Below are 18,185 nucleotides of genomic sequence, written 5' to 3' on the forward strand. Positions count from 1 at the left end.
CGAGCACTTCTGTAGTGTTGAACTCATTACTTCTTCCAGCTAATCAAGGACAGCTTATTTAACATTCCTGCTGCAGTCATCACCATACCTTGTGATATTAGATAGTGCTGACAGTCTTTTTGGAAGTGTGGTGTCACTCACCTACAAGCCAGATTTTGCCTGGGGTAAAGGTCTATAACAAGGCCGAAAATCTTGCTTTCTCTTTCCCCTTCCTGAAAAACCATGCCTAAGGGACTGTATTTCATGCATGACAGTTTTTGTGCAATCTGTATGCTCCCTTCCGAGTAGGCTGTGATTTCTTGGGAGAGTGCATCACTGTCTCTGCGTTTATTCACATTCAGGGATGCATGGTGTCTGGGGAAAAGCTGGTGCTAATATCTAGGTTTTCTTTCCGCATTTGTGGTATGTAGTGGTTGCTGCTTGCATTGCTGAGGCCTGCAGAAGGCTCAGACTCCGTGCCACCCCAGCAGGAATGTCCAAACTCTGCCTAATCTTGTGGAAACAGCACGTTTTGCTCTCTGCTCCCATGTATCAACATAAGCCCCAGAGACAGCCAACTCTCCCACTGTTAGCTTACTAGCATTACTAACATTAAAGGAAAGTATTAGAAAAATGCATGCTAATAGCAGAAGTACATAGCAAAAAGACTCTTTTGATTTCAGTAAAGAACAATAACATCTGTTTGCTACTTAAGATCGCCTGTTTGCCTTCGGCTTATTGGGCTTTATCTTAGCCTAGTATAATAAATGAAAGTGTCACCATAAAATTAAATGGCTTCAGGTTAAATCCATCCAATGATTACTTTGGATTTAAGTTCACAGTAATAGCCGCCTTCACATATTGGTCTGAATTTTCTGCCAGTGCTGCTAGGTTTCTGGTAATTGTTTGAGCTGCATACTTTCAAGAAAATTGGCATAAACTGAGAGCCATGTCACTGATTTATATAGGCAAAGCTTTTTAATAAAAAGAAGATCCTGTTAATAAATACAAAATCCGTTTGGCACGAAACCAAAATCTCTCAACATCCTTGTTATGAAACTTAGAAAATGTGGGATAGACGAGTGAGGTGGGTTGAGAACTGACTGACTGGCCGAGCTCAGAGCAGAGAGTTGTCATCAGCAGCGCAGAGTCCAGCTGGAGGCCTGTAACTAGTGGTGTTCAACAGGGGGTGGTTTTCTGGGTCTAGTCTTGTTCAACATATTCATCAGTGACCTGATTGAAGGGATAGAATCCACTCTCAGCAATTTTGTTGATACAAAGCTGGGAGGATTGGTCAACGCGCCTGTGTTACCATTCAACAAGACCTGGACAGACTAGAGAGCTGGGCAGAGAGGAATCTGATGAGGTTTAATAAGAACAAGTATAGAATCTTTCACCCGGGAAGGAATAACCCCATGCATCAGTACAGTTTAGGGGATGACCAGCTGGAGATGAGCTCTGCAGAGGATCTAAGAATCTGGTGGACAACAGGTTGTCCATGAGCCAGCAGTGTGCCCTTGTGGCCTAGGAGACCAGTGTTATCCTGAGATACAATAAAAAGAGTGTGTCCAGCAGGTTGAGGGAGGTGATTCTCCCCCTCTACCCTGCCCTGATTTAGGCCACATTTAGACTACTGTATCCAGTTCTGAGCTCCCCAGTTCAAAAGCAACAGAGAACTGTTAGAGGGAGTCCAGTGGAGAGCCACAGAGATAATTGCGGGCCTGGGGTATCTCCCATAAGGAAAGGCTGGGTAATCTGGGTCTGTTCAGCCTGGGGAAAAGAAAACTGAGAGGGGATGTGATAAATGTTTATAAATATCTAAACGGAGGTAGGAGGCAAAAGGATGAGGCCAGGCTCTTCTTGATGGTGTGTAGCAATAGCAGGAGTAATGGCCTAAAACTTGAACATAAGAAGTTCCGTACTAACGTGTGGAAGAATTTCTTTACAGTAAGGGTGAAGAAGCACTGGAGTAGGTTGCTCAGAGAGGTTGTGGAATCTCCTTTTATGGAGATATTCAAGATCCAAGTGACCACCTACCTGTGCGACCTATTGTATGGTACCTGCTTTAGCAGAGAGGTTGGACTCAATGATCCCTTGAGATCTCTTCCAACCTCTCTGATTTTGTGATCCTGTGATTCTGTGAAAATGCTTTAGATTAGTTATAAAACTGTTCAAAAGGGCATTACAAAATAGTTTTGGTGAATTAATGTCTTTTCTCCTTTTTTTCTCCCCAAGGACATTTCATGATCATAGATAACAAAAGTTAACTTCAGGATGCTAAAAAGGAAACAAAGTTCAAGGGTGGAAGCCCAGCCAGTTACAGATTTTGGTCCCGATGAATCTTTGTCAGACAATGCCGATATTCTGTGGATTAACAAGCCAGTAGGTATCTTTTTCCATAGTTATTAATTGTAAGTTAAATGCAACTTTTATTGTTGAAATATGACTTCTAAGAAAAGTTCTGAAATAGTCAGAAACAGTTACTATAGTTGCTAATCTGCAAGTTCTTTTTGTTCTTTTTTCTTTTCTTCTCTTTTTTTTTTTTTTCTTTTCAAAAACTCAGAAACTAAATCAAAAGGCTGGTTTTCCACATGGAAGTGATGGGGATGATCAAATAACATTTGCCAACATCCATTGATCTGGGTCTGTTCAGCCTTGAGAAAAGAAGACTGAGAGGGGATCTTATTAATGTTTATAAATGTCTTAAGTGTGGGAGGCAAAGGGACAGGGCCAATCTCTTTTCAGTGGTGTATGGGGACAGGACGAGGGGAAATGGCCATAAACTGGAACATATGAAATTCAGCACAAATATGCTAAAGAGCTTCTTCACAGAGGGTGACAGAGCACTGGAACAGGCCGCCCAGTGAGGTTGTGGATTCTCCTTGTCTGGAGATATTCAAGATCCTCCTGGATCTGTGCAGCCTGATGTAGGGAGCCTGATTTGCAGGGGGTTTTAACTTGATGGTCCCTTCCAACACCTACGATTCTGTGATTCTGCGATCTACTGATTGCTATTTTATACAGCCATCTTTTCGACGTCTGTTTCCTACATATTTATTAAAAGTAGAAGTGAAGTTTGCAAAATGAGCTTTTGAAGAGAATGTCAAAAAGAGCATTTCATTGTTGAAGTGGTAGCCAGCAGTTGATAGTTTTGACTTCCACATCTCCTTTTTTTTTTACATCTCTCATGAATATAGAAGTGTATTTAAACTGTTTATTTTCAAGTACAGATCATATTTTTCTAGCACAATTTGACCTACGTTGTGCCCTACACAACAGGTAAGTGTAGTATTTCCTGGTGACTTGAAAAGAGAGATTGTTTCATTACGAACAAAGCTATTAGCAGAATGCACAGGACTGCCTTTGCCACATATGTTTGTTATGATTAGATCACTTCAGCAGTCAGTGTGCATCTGGGATTCCTATGTTTTTTGAATGATTCCTGGTTTTGTAGAGAAGGCATTTTTGTGCTCCTCCTAAAGGAAAGTAGAAAATTTTATTCTGTGAAAATAGAAAGTAAAATATCCTAAAATAAATACCTATCATTGGTATGACTTTCATTTAATGAAACTATCATGTCCATTGCATTATGGATCCCAGATCCATACTGCTTTGCTCCCAACTCTTAACATGTAAATCATTTACAACACGCATATAGAAACTAGTCATGGTAAATAATTTAAAAAGAATGTTCACATTTAATTTTGTAATTACCTCAAAATGTTATGGCAGGAATATATGCAGGGTTATTTATATGTGTTTCTCAGTACACGGTATTCAGCTTTTTCTTTGCCATACTGCTAAACAAGGTGCCTATTGCTCAGTATGAACAATATGAAACTTTTACTAAGGTAGACAAGAAGCCTGTATAAAAGCCAAACTTCACAGTTTATGTTATTTCTTTTCAGTTCATACAAGGTTTAAAACAAGGTGTGTATAAAAGTGACACGAGACAATGCATCAGATGCCTTCCACTTTCAGATTATTAATTTGGACCTAGACTATACAAAAAATAAAGGTATTCAGTTCAGGTCAAATGTGTTTACATTTAGGTGAGCATTAAATGAAGTAAATATTCTGGCCATTTCTTGATATCAGAAGGTGTGAATTGTGTAAATGACTGTATAATTTTTTCTGCAAATTGGTGTAAATTCACTTATATATCTCAGGTTTTTTGTGTTTGGATAATTTTTCGCTTGTTGAAGTGTCCTTTTTTCTTTTTTTTTTTTTTTCTGAAAGATTTGACCCTACCAACTCTGATTCATTACACTTGTCTGGCTTCAAGATGTTTCAGCAGTGTTTTGATTTAAAAGCAAAAAAAAAAAAAAATCCAATGCTAAACCCCTATACTGATACATTTTGTTTTCTCATTAGACCTCCCAGTGTGGTTGGCACTGAATATAGCCTTATTAATAATGACAGTTTTGAGATGAAGACCTAAGTAGTTTTAGAAACGAACTGTTCTCTTACAGAAACAAAACTTGTTTTGAACAAAAGTGTATCCTATTATAAAATAAGTTATTTTCTGTGACAGTCATTTTCTGATTATTTTAATCCCTGTGCCTCTCAGTTCATTTTTGGAATTATGAACTGAAATAAAGTCAATTCATCTAAAAAAAAAAAAAAAAAAAAAAAAATCAATTCACCTAAATGTGAAATTAAAATTTTCCACAGATATTTTTATTTAAATATATTCACCCAATTTATAACATCTAATAATGTCACATATTGTTGGTATATGAAGTGTGTCAAGTTGTCATTTGAAAATAAATAGGATTGCAGAAGTAGAAAGGGTAGAATCTTTACTCTCGGTAGCTTGGCTTTTAATACGTAGTTATGAATTATACAACCTCCCGTATTACATGATTAACAACTTGTTTTGTATATTTCAAAAAGTCAAGAGTGCTTACTTTTGAGATAAGGACCTTAAATACGTGTATCATGATGTAAAAGAAAACCACGAATGTGTGTTTACAAGAAGTGTCAGTACAAGTTAGGGAGGATAAATATTTGAGCTGGTTTTAAACATTAAAGCAACCTTGTGATGTCTTTTTTTCTTTTCCAGTGGGTACACTCTTTATTACGGATCTGTGCCATCATCAGTGTTATTTCCGTTTGTATGAACACTCCAAAGACTTTTGAGCATTATCCACCTCTCCAGTATGTGACATTTGCTCTTGACACTCTACTGATGTTTCTTTACACTGCAGAGATGATAGCAAAAATGCATATCCGTGGCATAGTTAAGGTAAGTATTTGAAAATTAACCTAAATATGCTCAAGAAAATAGATACATACCACTGATATCTGATCTTTCTTTCATAACTTCTCATTTCCTTTTGCTATGAGTGTTCTCAGCTGCAAGCAACACCATGGCATATAAACAGAAAAAACAGATTGAGAAATATGTGACTTTACTGCATAGTTAATCTCCACCTAAATTTAATACCAACATTCATAATAATTATTTACTACTAAGAAATAGATAGTTCCATTGTATTAATTTAAAGAATGAAAAGCAAAATAAGCTGCATGTACATTAGCAATAATCTTTTGTACATGTCTGGAGATGCATATACTGATATAGAACTTGGATTGCCTTTTCACAAGACTGGATATTTTGTTGTGTGATTACTTATTTAAATAAGAGCATTATTTCCTACTGTGAGCTGAATGAAAACATAATCTTGCTTTACTGTATTTTTTTCCTTAATAGAAAGCATATTGGTAAACAAATGATTCTGTTATCATATATTTACTCTTGTTGCTGGAATAAGTTTGTATTGGTAGGTATGATATGAGAGAACATTAAACTGCAGAATTCTTCAGTAGTCATCAATTTTTAGCATTATTTTACTGATTATTTCAGGTTTTCAGTAAAAGAAAAAATACAAGTTTGTCTTATACATAGTAAAATACATCTGTTGTGCTTGTGAACAATACCATTTTGTCACTACTGCAGAGAGAAGATAATCACTGTTATTCTTCCTTTCACTGCTGAAAGGTCTAGTGACTCCAGAGACAAGTTCTACTTAGCACTTCAGTTTGTTCTGAGTTTGTGGTAGCACTTTTTGTTTGCTGCCAAACTAAGCTATTATGCCACCATATGTAGCAAATTTTAATAATAAAAGTTGGAGCATTATTAATATGCTCCTAATTAATATTCCTAATATTTAGGAAGTTACTGAAATAAGATGAATCTGATAAAATATTCTCATGTTATGTAAAGCCAAAGTAATCCTTTGTGAAGTGGTATTTCTGGCTGCATGCTATGCTTGCTTATCCAGAGATATCCATTAGACAGGTTGTTATGAGGACACAGAAGGGGAACTAGTGACCAGTATGAGCATTTGAACAGTGCAGAGTTAATGAGTTACTATTATAGCCAGTATGGACTTTGCAAAGAAATAGGTTGCAAATATTATAGCAGAAAGAAAGAGAAGGATAACCAACAGCGTGACTTTTGTACAGAGCTTGTTTTCTCAGCCTTTGTGTATGGAAATACCAGCTTCACTCACAGTCAACACCTACGGGCAATGAATAATATATTGATGTATATTCTAACATCTTTCACTGGATTGTTTAAATTGTTGTTGTCGTGGATATTAGGAACTTATCTTTGAAGCATATCTGATGAGTTTGTCCTCAGAGAATGAGTAGCTGTCTGGAGTTTGTTCCACTGTCCTGACTCATGTTATACATGTATAAATGAGGATGCAAATTACTTGATTTGCACACTGACATTTTAGTCTTCCTTTATGGGATAAAAGTATGGTAAAATAGATTATGCATAATCACTGTTGTGAAAAGATAAAGTAAAAACTGACTGCATTTATTCTTACTGCACTTATTGTTATTTTAACAAATGAGTATTTGCTTATGATTAATGTCTTTTAACATTCATCACTGAATGCAGTTACATTTGAATGAATTACTTTCTTTGATGCTATTTATAGTGTTGTAGAACAGCTTAGGTTGGCAGGGACTTTCATAAGTCATGTAGTCCAACCTGCTGCCCAGGGTAGATCCTGTTAGATGACGTTGCCCACAGTTGGGTCCACATGAACTGTCGACTCCTCTATGGATGGAGATTCCACAAGCTCTGTAGGAAGCCTGTTCCAGGATTTGATCAAGCTCAGGCAAAAAATATATTTCCCTAGTACTTAAGCAGAATTTCTATGTTCCATCTTGTGTGCATTGTATCTTGTGTCATCACTGTGGACCTCCAAGAGTTTCACAGAATCACAGAATCACAGAATCGTAGGGGTTGGAAGGGACCTCCAGACCATCACCCCATCTTCTATGTATCCCCTGATGAGACAGCTGAAGACAGCAGGAAGCTCTCCCCTCCACCTTCTCTTCTGAAAGCTCAACAGACCCATGTCACTCATCCTGACTTCCTGCCCTTTTCAGTGGTCTTCTGCTAAACTAGCTCCATTATATCTGTGTCTTGTACTAGGGAGCTCCAACCTCAACTCAGCTCAAAACGAGGTGTGGATGTGGTCTCACAAGTGCTGATTAAAGGGAAAAGGTTACTTCACTGGGCCTTCTGGCTGCACTACTGATGTGTTTAGGGATTAATTGTAGCTGAATTATGTGAGCATGTAATCTTCATAAAACAATTTTAGAATAAGATTAGCATTAATTTGTGCGAACCTTTAAATTAGAGGATTTTTCAATATGCTATCCACAAGTTTCTTTGAATGTTAATCAATGAATAATCCATTTTTAGTGAATTATTTTATTTGCTCTTTGGATTATTGATTCTAAGGAAAATATTGCTTCAATTATTATTCCCATAACTCTGCCAAGAACATAATTATCTACGGACATAGTGGCAATCGAAGTAAAATACAGCACTGTTTAGAAGCCTATTAACATATGTTAAAGGTATTGTATATGAAACATCTTTATTGAAGAGAAATTGATTATAAGTTATGGTTCTGATTTAAGTGCATTCAAAACTTCTAGGGAACACAGGATCAATTAAAGTATTGCTGTATGATTCTACTGAACTTTACCATCAATCAGTAATTCTGTAGAGTCTTTGGATTAGATGTGCTAACAAACTTTTCAACCTTGATTAATGCAAAATTTTGGTCCAGAGAGAAATCTAATTTATAGAGAAGATAGGTACTATCCACTTAAGTCTCAATTTATAACAGTATAAGTATAGCTGAGCTAAGAAGATTTTTGAAAATGTTAAGTCATGTCTAATTAACACCTTCTGAGGACAAATCATAAATTTACTTCCTCTGGTTCCCAGGGGGTTTAGAAAAGGTAGTTTCTGAAAATTCTAGCCTTTTCTCTGTAAAAAGATTCTCTTTTCCCTATGTGAACTAAGTGACAAAATAAAGTGATGCATTCATCCAAGTGCTTTGTTACCTCAGAAGGAAAGTTAAACTGAAATGTTGCTATGACATTGTGTCATCTAGTGCTCATGTATCCTCCTGAATAATTATTCCTGCTAATTGAGTCTATTTAAAATTTGGGCCACCTGTACCTTGTGAGTAATGGTTGTTGCTTGCCACATTTGACAAGACAATTGATTCAGTCAGAGGACTTTATGAATTACAAAGGCACTGCTCATACTGGTATCCACCACCTGCAATACTGACATATATTCAAGTAAGGAGTGTGAAATACAGACATTAAAAAAATCAGATGAAATCAGGGTCTGAAGTGCTTTTGTGTTCAAAACAGCATGTTGATATTTCTTATTATTACTGTTATCATATGCTGTTGGCTTCTAATAAGTGTTTGTTATGCTGAAATGACTCTTCTGGAAGTACTGAAATGGGGATAAATGTGCAGTCAGATTATATTATGTATATAGGCGCTATCTGGGAAGAAAAGACTGAAGAGCTTATGACATGATACTATTTTGTATTATAGGCTATTGTTACTTTTCATAATTTTAAACAAATGTTAATAGCGTCTATACGCTAGAAACTCATCTCTGAAAAATGTAGTACAGGCTATAATTTCTTACTGTCTGAGGTCTTCTAAAATGTAAAATTCTAGGACCGTTTGTGCAATGTTGGCTGTCTACATTATATAAAATATACGTACAAACATTAAAACCATCTTGTAATGACTTGTAAAGTTTGATGAGATAGAGAATTAGACCAAGTCTGTTTGTTTCTTACAGTATCATTTGACACTTGAATTCTAAATAATGTTCTAAACTGAAGAATATTGGCCTGTGTTACAAGTCACTGTGAAATAATGTGAAATAGCTCAGAAAAAAATACAGTGCACACAATATTAAATATCTGAAATAGATTTGAAATAGAAATTGAAGAATAACTTTCAAGAATACTATCTGATCTCCAACTGACATTAAAAGTTAGGTGTTAATCACTTTGTCAAGTAAATTATTAAGTAGGTGCAAAAGAAAATGTGGCACATAAATTAATGGATTATCTGGATTACTCATGCCGATATTTTTGTAGGAATAGCATATGAAGCATGCTAGCAAGTGGCTACTTAACTGTAGTATGTCTTAAAAAGGCCTAATATTTCATAAATTAAAAATTATTATCTGATGTGGTATGTGAGAAAAGACTAGGAATTTAACAAAACCAGCTTACTGTGAATTTTAGTAATAGGATGTTTTGATTGAGGGAATTCACGCTTCTATTTTAATCACTGGTATCAGCAGAATACAAACAGTACGTATCACTATCACAAATGTAAAAAGCCTCCCAGTCCTTACACGATGTTCAATTTCATCATTCATTCAGTTCAGTGAAGAATTCTGAGGTGTTTCAAGAGGTTACTTAATTTCATTATATTTTTGATCCTCTCACGTAGAGGATGGAAATACATTAACTTAGGTCATCTTTCACAGCTATACTTACGTACATCTGCTCAGCAGATATGGGCTAAATCGCAGTCCCCTGAAACATGAAAATCCTGTGGTACTAAGTTAGCTGCATAATGCTATGTAGTATCAAAGATTTTCAGAAGTCAGGGATATCTTTTATGATGGTACAGCAGGCAGTGATGGCTTTGTTATCAACCAGCCTCTAGAAGAATTCATTTTCTGGCAGGAAAGGCAGGGAGACTAACTTCTGATGGAAGGACTAAGCTTTTCTTTTCAACAGTGTGATACAAACATTAACTCATACTTTCTAATAATCTGTCTTCTGAAAATCATGAAATCAGCAAGGTAAGGATACCTTACTTTAAAGATATTGTTGTTATAAGTTTTTACTTTCAGACTTTGTATTAGGAGAAACAGTCCAGGTAAACTACTTGCATTAGATATAATTGTCCTAGTAGCTTTTAAAATAACCAATGAGAAAAATGTGCCAAAGTCCAAGGAACTGCAAAAACTATGACTAGATTGCAAAAGAATTCACATCCATGTCTCAACTGAAAATTCTGTCTCTAAAGAAGAAGAGATGAATGAAATTGGTTTCACTCTGTAGACGTTCTGAGAGTATAGGGAGTTACCTTCATTATACCCCATACTCATTGCAACTTCTAATTACGGTCACAAAGGTATTACACCTAGATCATGTGAAATGGAGACATGGTTCATCTTACTGCTCTGATACCAAAACAACTCTCTGAAATAAAAGATGTGAGAGTTCCCTCCTCTGTCTGTTAAAAAAGTCTAGTTGACCCTTATTTTGGTATTATTATGGCAAAAAATTAGAAATGTCTTTCATGGGATTTAATAGAAATGTTTTTCTTTCCATATGTCAGCTAACAAAGGAAATTACAGGAAGCCAGAGGTAATGGCCTTGACATTTCTACTCTTGTTAAATCAGCTACATTCACAGCAAACTTTTGTACAAACTAAAGGAGTTGTGACTGGAAGTGTTGGACTTTTTTCAGTAGCACAAATTGCTACTTAGTGACTTCACTATTCCTCCAAGTCTGAAGTCATACAGGAACTGAAATAAAGCTTAATCTGCTCCCAGCACTATCACAGACAGACAGGAGCTGTTTCTATTAAATACTGCTGGCCTGGTCCCTTCATTACCTGAAATCAATGGCTTTCAGCATGTCAGGTGTTGCTGGGCAGTGTTAGTGCTCTACAGGCAGCCCATTGTCATCATCATTTTTCTGATAGGTGCTTTGGTTGCTGTAGGTGCTCTCTCTCTGCTCCAGGCAAGAAAGGTGAGGACAGAGCTGGAGGCTTGTCTGAACAGCATGGACTTGTTGCTATGTTCAGTTCTCTGCAGCTAAATGGGGCTGTGCTCCTACAGTACAGGCAGCTGGAGGCAGAGCAGGAACTTCTGCCTAGTGATGACTACTCTGGTTGCAATCATCTAAGTTAGGCTCTGCCATGCTTTCTAGTTGCATATTGCCTCTTTTTTTTTTCAGTCATCTTTGCTTGCATTAAATACCTTTTCGCTTGTTAGCTTTAGGATTTAAAATAGAAACAGTTTTAGTAGAACTCATCAAAGCTAAGTTGTGGGTTTGTAGTTGTCTGTAATTAGTAAATTACATTTGTGTCTAATAGAGGCTCTCCCAAAAGTTAGTTCAGCTGGCCTGTTTGTTGATTATAAGGGAAGCTTCAAGTAGTGAGTCTGGGTGGTATCACTTAATCTTTAGGTATCTTGCAGTGAGTGGTTAAACTAATCCATTAGCTTTTTTTTTTTTTAATTGATCACTACATAAAATATACCTATAGCTGGGTGCCCGTTTAGTCTTTAGCTGTGGCATTAGCTTAAATGATTTTGTTTCATAATAATCCTCGTCTAGAAGTTTGTCTTGACTCATAGATTAACAAATTGTTGTTTAACTTTCTGCAAATATCTTTTTGTTTTAGCCTTCTTTTCAGTATTTTTAACATTAAGCATTCCACCTTCAGCTAATGAGAGTGGAGAAATTACAAAATCAGTCTAGTCCTCCTGATGAGTCATGGTGACACAAATTTATTTTCAGTGAAACCCTGTCAGATCATTCAGTAGCTTTCAGTAACTTGATCAGGTCAGTTTGTCCTGTGCAACGCTCTGAAAACAGAAGATGGAAATTCCAAAATGCCTGCACTCTGTGGCTTTAGATAAGCTGGTTACTCCACAGCATTAAATGAATTAAGGATCGAGAAGTTGTGTTGTTTTCAAAGATCAGATGGGAGAACAGAATATGTGGCTCCTGTTCTCCCGTGTCAGTGTGCACAGATGGCTTGTGGTGCCTGGTGGTGAGTACTCAGTTGGGTATGCAAGACACAGACAGGATTGAGATGCTCAACATGGAAGGCAGGAAAGTAGCCAGCAGAATCAGTGGTGGGGATGAAAAAATTCTAAGACAAAAATGCTCATGAAGAAAATATGAAGCGAAGTTCCAGTTAACTTTAATTTTGAGTTTAGGGATTATGAGGTGAAAATTATTTGTCCTTACAATAAATTATTTCACATATCTATATGAAAGATTAGAATTCTGTCCTATGTATAAGGCTATTAGAATCCTAGATGTTTAGTGCAGGTCTCATGCTATTCTATGCCGGGAGAATGTATTTTACAGCAAATTGTCTTAAAGCTTAAATACTGGAATATCCAGTTAAACATCTGTGACAGCTATGATTGCTAGGCTTCAAATTTCATAAGAGTATTGATATTCATTACTAGCATACGTTTCAGTCCTGTGTTTGTTGCAGTTCTTCTAAGCACATATCCATTGCAAGGACATTGCTTTCCAGCCTATTGGGATCCTGTTGCTAGCCGAATGCTCTGATGCTGTTTTCAGTCACAGGAAATTTAAAAAATTAAAACTGATTATCACGAGAAAAACACATAGGAAATTGCCCACAGCATGCTGTTAGTTCATTGTTACTGCCTGGGGGCAGGATAGAGCCTGCTGCACTAAAATATACACACCTGTCTCTATGGTTACTTGCTCCTGGTTTTGATGGCGTATTTATTGCAGGGAAGTAATGACTCATATTACACAATAGGGCTTTTTGCACAATTTTTACCTTTGATTACTAGAAAATCAAAAGCATTTAAATTACTTACTAAGCTTACATAGGCAGTATTTCAAAAATAAAAATAATTTCTCTAACTAGTCAGTGGGTCATTTAAATTTTTTGTTGAAAATTATTTTGGGGGCATGGATAAACGTGTCCAGTGTATTTAGTGAATTGCTGTGGTGATCATAATTTAACCTTGAAGCTGCGCTAAGATTGTTGTTTCCATAAACTTTTCCTGGTCTTTGTAGAACAAAATGGCTTCATCAGCTTTTAGTAATGCTAATTAACAAATGATAAAATCCTCCTTCTGAAAAAGGCCTCTTCCTTATGTACTCCACCTTTCATCATTGTGGCTGTTTTCTGTTGAAGGAGAGCTGCCAGTGATGGTTGTAGATGTGAGTTTGCCTATCAAATCTCTCAGCTGTATCTGATGCTTCCAGGTTTGAGCTCTCAGCTTGAAACATATGGATCCAAAGCAGTCCATTGTATCTGGAGACCTGACAGTTTTGGGATGGCAGGATCCTGCCCAAACAGCATGTCACCTTCTCAAGGCATCAGAGTACTTCCAAAAACAAGCAAACATTCATGCACATGGAACTGGGTAAAGAACCGAGTCTACCCACAGGACTGGCATCTTGAGAAGGTTATGCTAGAGGCACAGTGTTGATGATGATTCTGTGTTGGAAGACATCCATAGAGATTGTAGTAATCTGTTGAAAACAGGGCCTTCAATTTATTTATCCACTGTGATATGAAGCTGTCTTGAGTATTTCCAAGAAGGGAGGTTACTAGAAACCTGTGCAATATAACTGGGCAACCTGTTTCATTGTTTAGCTCTTCTCACAGTAAAGATTTTTTTTCTTGTGTACATCCTGAAAACAGTGCTTTTTCAGGTAGCATATTAATCCTGCTCCTGATTAGCCATTTTAAGAGTTGATGAACCATTAAGGCATCCAAAGGAGCTGCGTCAGCTAGTAAGACAATCCTTATGGCACTGAATACAGTTGGCTAATGAGCAGATGGAGGGAGAAATGAAATTCAGGCTGTCTGTGTGGTAACCCATGAAATCTCTCTGCAGGATGTGTTGTTGGCACCCATCTGCTGTGGAGTGGTATCTGTAGAAAGCAGCTGTGTTACACACTAGTGGAACTTCCCACCCCACAGGTTCTGTAGGCATACCAGGTGCTGACAGGGAAGTGTGAGTCCCCTGTTAACTACAGGGGAAGGCCATGCCTGGCAGCTCTCCACGTTGAAATGTCCACATTACTTACGCCTCAGCTGAATCAAGATGCTGTATGCTGATGTTGTGGGTAAAGGAGGGCTGTTGAGGCATTCTTTTCTGTTAATCTGTGAAAACAGTCATTCCCTTTGATGCTTTTGTACTTGAGGGAAGGAATGTTATGTTTTCGTGTCTGTTAAACTTCAACGGTTCTGATTTAAAATACATTTTTTAACTCATTTTTTCCATTGTTTTACAGCAAATGCTGTTAGAGGATTTCTGACAAGTAAAAGGGACTTTGCTTGACTCTTAGTCCATTGCAGGGAATTCTTAAATTCCTTAAAACTATTCCCTTTTGTTGATTGCATAGGTCTTTCTCTGAACTGCCCAATTAACATTCTATTTCTGATCTAGTTTTTTTTTGTTTTATGGGTAATTTTTGCTATTAGTGGCAGCAACTGAGATGATGAATAATGTAGATCAGAAGCCTCTGATTTATAATATGAAGTCAAATACTAAATTTGATTAACTTTGTTACATAAGTTGACAAAAATCAAGCATGTCTTCGGTCTGCACCTGAGACTGTCTATTTATGAATGAAATATTCACGATAATTCCTAAAGTAAACTGAAAATTTCAGCAAATTCACTTTTTTTTTTTCTTAATTTTATAATATAATGAAGTAATGGAGCTGTCATCATTATTACTGTTTTGTAATGGTGGATTTCATTTGTGTATGTTATCTGTTTGTAGCATACATAGAATAAACCTCTAATTTAAAGGACAACAAAAGCTGTGTTTTGTTTTCTCATATTATGATTAGGGTAGCTTTGTTTTGTTTGCTATAATATCAGGTGATTTTTCCAAGGCTTCTCTAGTACAGAATACAAGATTAATGTAAATACTGCATTGTGTGTTTTGACAAAGATAAATTAAACAATTTGTAACATGTTCCTTGGAAGCATTTGATGATGGAGCAGTTCAGTGCCGTACACAATTAGATACAAATTGAACTTGTGTAACTTGGTACAGTAATATTACACAACTATAAACATTCAGAGTTACATTTCACATTTGTAATTCCACTGGCTCTTTCAGATGAACCGCTGTTATGTGAATGGATTTTAGAATGGATTTTAAAGAAGTTCTAGCACTGTGATTGAAGATTTTGAAGAAAAGAAGACACACAGAAATGAGAAGTGTTGGCCCTGATCTTTTATTATTTCTTCTTTTCTCAAGTACAGTATATATTTTGTTTCATTTTAAATAGATGCTGTCACATCCACAGAGGATTAAATTTGAAATTGCCACCCATTATAGAAAGAGAGAAACAAACTAAAGTTTGATACATGAACAAACCAGTTAAATAATTTTATCTGGGGACAGGACAGGAGAAATCAGAACAGAATTCTCTGTTATGTATGAGGACAGTTTTGGGAGTATTTGAAAGTTTGGATGCTAGGCTGGATTTGTCCACGTCATTCTTCTACTAAATAAACACATGAACTGCATGTTTTTAAGGAAATAGGAGAAGTTTGGAGATTAGCCAGAAACATATGGGGTGTATGTGTAAGTGGGGTGGGAGTCAGATATCCTCTGTGTGTGTATTTTTATCTGCGTATGCAGGAGAGAGTGAGTTCACACAGGATTCTCCCTTGAGATCTGTTTTTTCCTCTCTTCTTTTCCCACTCCTTTCCCTACAGTGTCTGATAAGGCCTTGGGGGGGGAAGGGTGATCCTTCCATCCCCAACTCAGTTGTGCTCTCTGTCCTAGCTCATGCTTTTTGCATTATAGTGACAATAACGAAGGGGGAAACTGGCCCTTCTAAATTATCATTCCCCCTATTCCTTCTTTTCCTTCTACTTACTTCTCTGTATTAATGCTGCTCCTAAAATGCCAGTAAATGTCAGCTTCCACCTATTAATGCTTATTTGTAGTGCCACATGAAGATATGAAAAATTTGCTCTGAGGTGTTGATGTGCTTTATTTATCACAACAGGCAGGATCCAGCAACAATGGCAAAACAAGATAGCTGGTTGTTCCCAGGCTTGCTTAGGCATCGTATTTGTGCCCTCTTTCAGCTATCCTGTTTGTCTGAGGCTGGGTGAATAAGATTCACCTAACGACAGAACCAAGACTGCAAATCTGCTTTCTGGAGCAGATGATGATAAATCTGATTACCATCAGAGCAAATGTCACATCACCTTTTCTATGTCATTTTCCCACAGGCACCTGGAAGAGGTGGGAGGAAAGAGTTCAGAGAACAGGTTGTAGTAAAAAAAAAATGAGAGAGAAAAAGAAATTCCCAGAGGCAAACAGGGAGGCGGAGGAGGATTTTTACTTGCAGTAATTTGCTGCTTATCCTGTAGTGTTCCTGAGAAGGAAGGCAGAAATGACCTAGGTGACAGACTGCACTATCATCCAGCTAAAGTGTGTGTTTTACCACTGGGTTACTGGAATTGCTTAACAAAATTAGCAGACAGAATTAATCTTCAAGCATACTGCCTTTATGCAATTCAGATGTTGATTTCATTTTGTCTTTGGCAAGGTTGATAACGAAATAAACTTGAATTAAAAACCAGTAGTCTAACCAGTCTTCCCTTCTGGTAGACACTAGACTGCTATCATGGTATGACTTCCTCAAGTGAGATATGGCTCCAGGCTGTGGTTCCATCTGTATTTTATACTGGCTCATACTTCTGATAAATTAGGTGTTATAAGTGTAGGCTTTTATGTGAGTTGTGTATAACTGTTCCTGAGGGCACATAATAATGTCAGTTGCTGTTTTATCTGTAATGTTCTGGCTACGACTGAGAAAGTGTTATCTTTCTGCATCTCAGTACTGTGATAGGGGTGTCAATTTACCAAGTGAAAGTCAAAAATGAAGAAATGAGTAATACGTTGTGCTCTGTTATTGTAACGGTGATGGTATTAGAGAAAAAATGGTGAAATAAGGAGAGTATAGGGAAAAGATTTGTTTTGGGGCCTGTTTTCAAATATGCAAAAGAACATTAAGATCCTATGCTATTCTTTCTTATCCTGCCATGGCAGGATTAACATGTTCTTTCAGGGCAGAGAATGTTGCAATTAAGACTGTTATGGCTGTTCTTTTGGAATATCAAATTCCAGATTAATTCAGATGAACATCTCTGAGGGCGAAGCCACCCTCTGATCCATTCCACATGGACTGTTTACCAAGAATGCCATTTCCTTGGTTTTGTACTAGACTGGCAGTGGTGCTGGCCTGGAATAAATAAGTGCCGAGGGAGAAGATTAAAGGGTTATTAGGAGAAACTGTTTGGAGAGACCAGAGTGATGCTTGCCAAATAATGAATAGAGAGTTAATGAAGAAAAGATTGATCCATTTTGCTAAGCTATATTGCAACTTTGACCTTCACATTTTTATTATATTTTTTTTTTAAGGACTAGCATTAACTGCACTGTCAGAAGCAAAGGATTTTGTTGTCTATATAAACTGCATGTCTGCTGGAGCAGCTTTCTTTACTTGCTGTGTACATTAAAGAACTCAATGTCCACTGCAAACAAAAGAGAGACAGCAACCTTAATAGCTTTATGAGTTTTGGATTAAGCCTCAGCATGAAGTTTTAGTCTACAGTACTAATCCTTCCTCTTTTGTAGATGTTTAGACCTTTTCAAAAACTTGTGAACCATAATGTTAATGATAGAGAATAGTGCATTCACAGTAAAATGCTAAACAACTTCATTAATGATTCTCCATTTTCAACAGACATGATGAAAAAAAGATGAGGGGTTAACAATTTACAGTGCTTTAACTGCTGGTAAAAAAGTGCTGGTAAAGAAAACTGGTAAAAAAAGTAACTATTTAATCACATGCATTTGTATTCCTTTCCATGTGTGAGAACAGAATGTTTTCACTTAATGAGTGTTTGAACCCAGAGCTTTGTTAAAAGCTGGAATAGAGTGAATGAAACTCACTTCTCAGTGCTATAAAAATGTAAACATTATTCTGTGTTAAATCTCAATTAGATTTTTTGTGGAAAGTAAGTAGCACTAGAAGTCAGTATCCAGGTTCATATT

At 36.8% G+C, this 18,185-nt stretch overlaps 1 protein-coding gene across 3 annotated transcripts in view; it reads left to right on the plus strand.

The window, feature by feature from the left end:
- NALCN (sodium leak channel, non-selective) overlaps nucleotides 1–18,185 on the plus strand; it is a 208,958-nt gene that overhangs the window by 7,513 nt on the left and 183,260 nt on the right. For all 3 annotated transcript variants that reach the window (XM_090129227.1, XM_031613736.2, XM_090129232.1), the window contains exons 2-3: nucleotides 2,215–2,361; nucleotides 5,045–5,227. In XM_090129227.1, the coding sequence (XP_089985353.1) occupies nucleotides 2,254–2,361; nucleotides 5,045–5,227 (291 nt within the window). In that variant the 5' untranslated portion in view covers nucleotides 2,215–2,253. The remainder of the gene's footprint in view (nucleotides 1–2,214; nucleotides 2,362–5,044; nucleotides 5,228–18,185) is intronic.

The sequence above is a fragment of the Phasianus colchicus genome, chromosome 1, assembly GCF_987193195.1.
Source record: "Phasianus colchicus chromosome 1, bPhaCol1.hap1.1, whole genome shotgun sequence".
NCBI lineage: Eukaryota > Metazoa > Chordata > Aves > Galliformes > Phasianidae > Phasianus > Phasianus colchicus.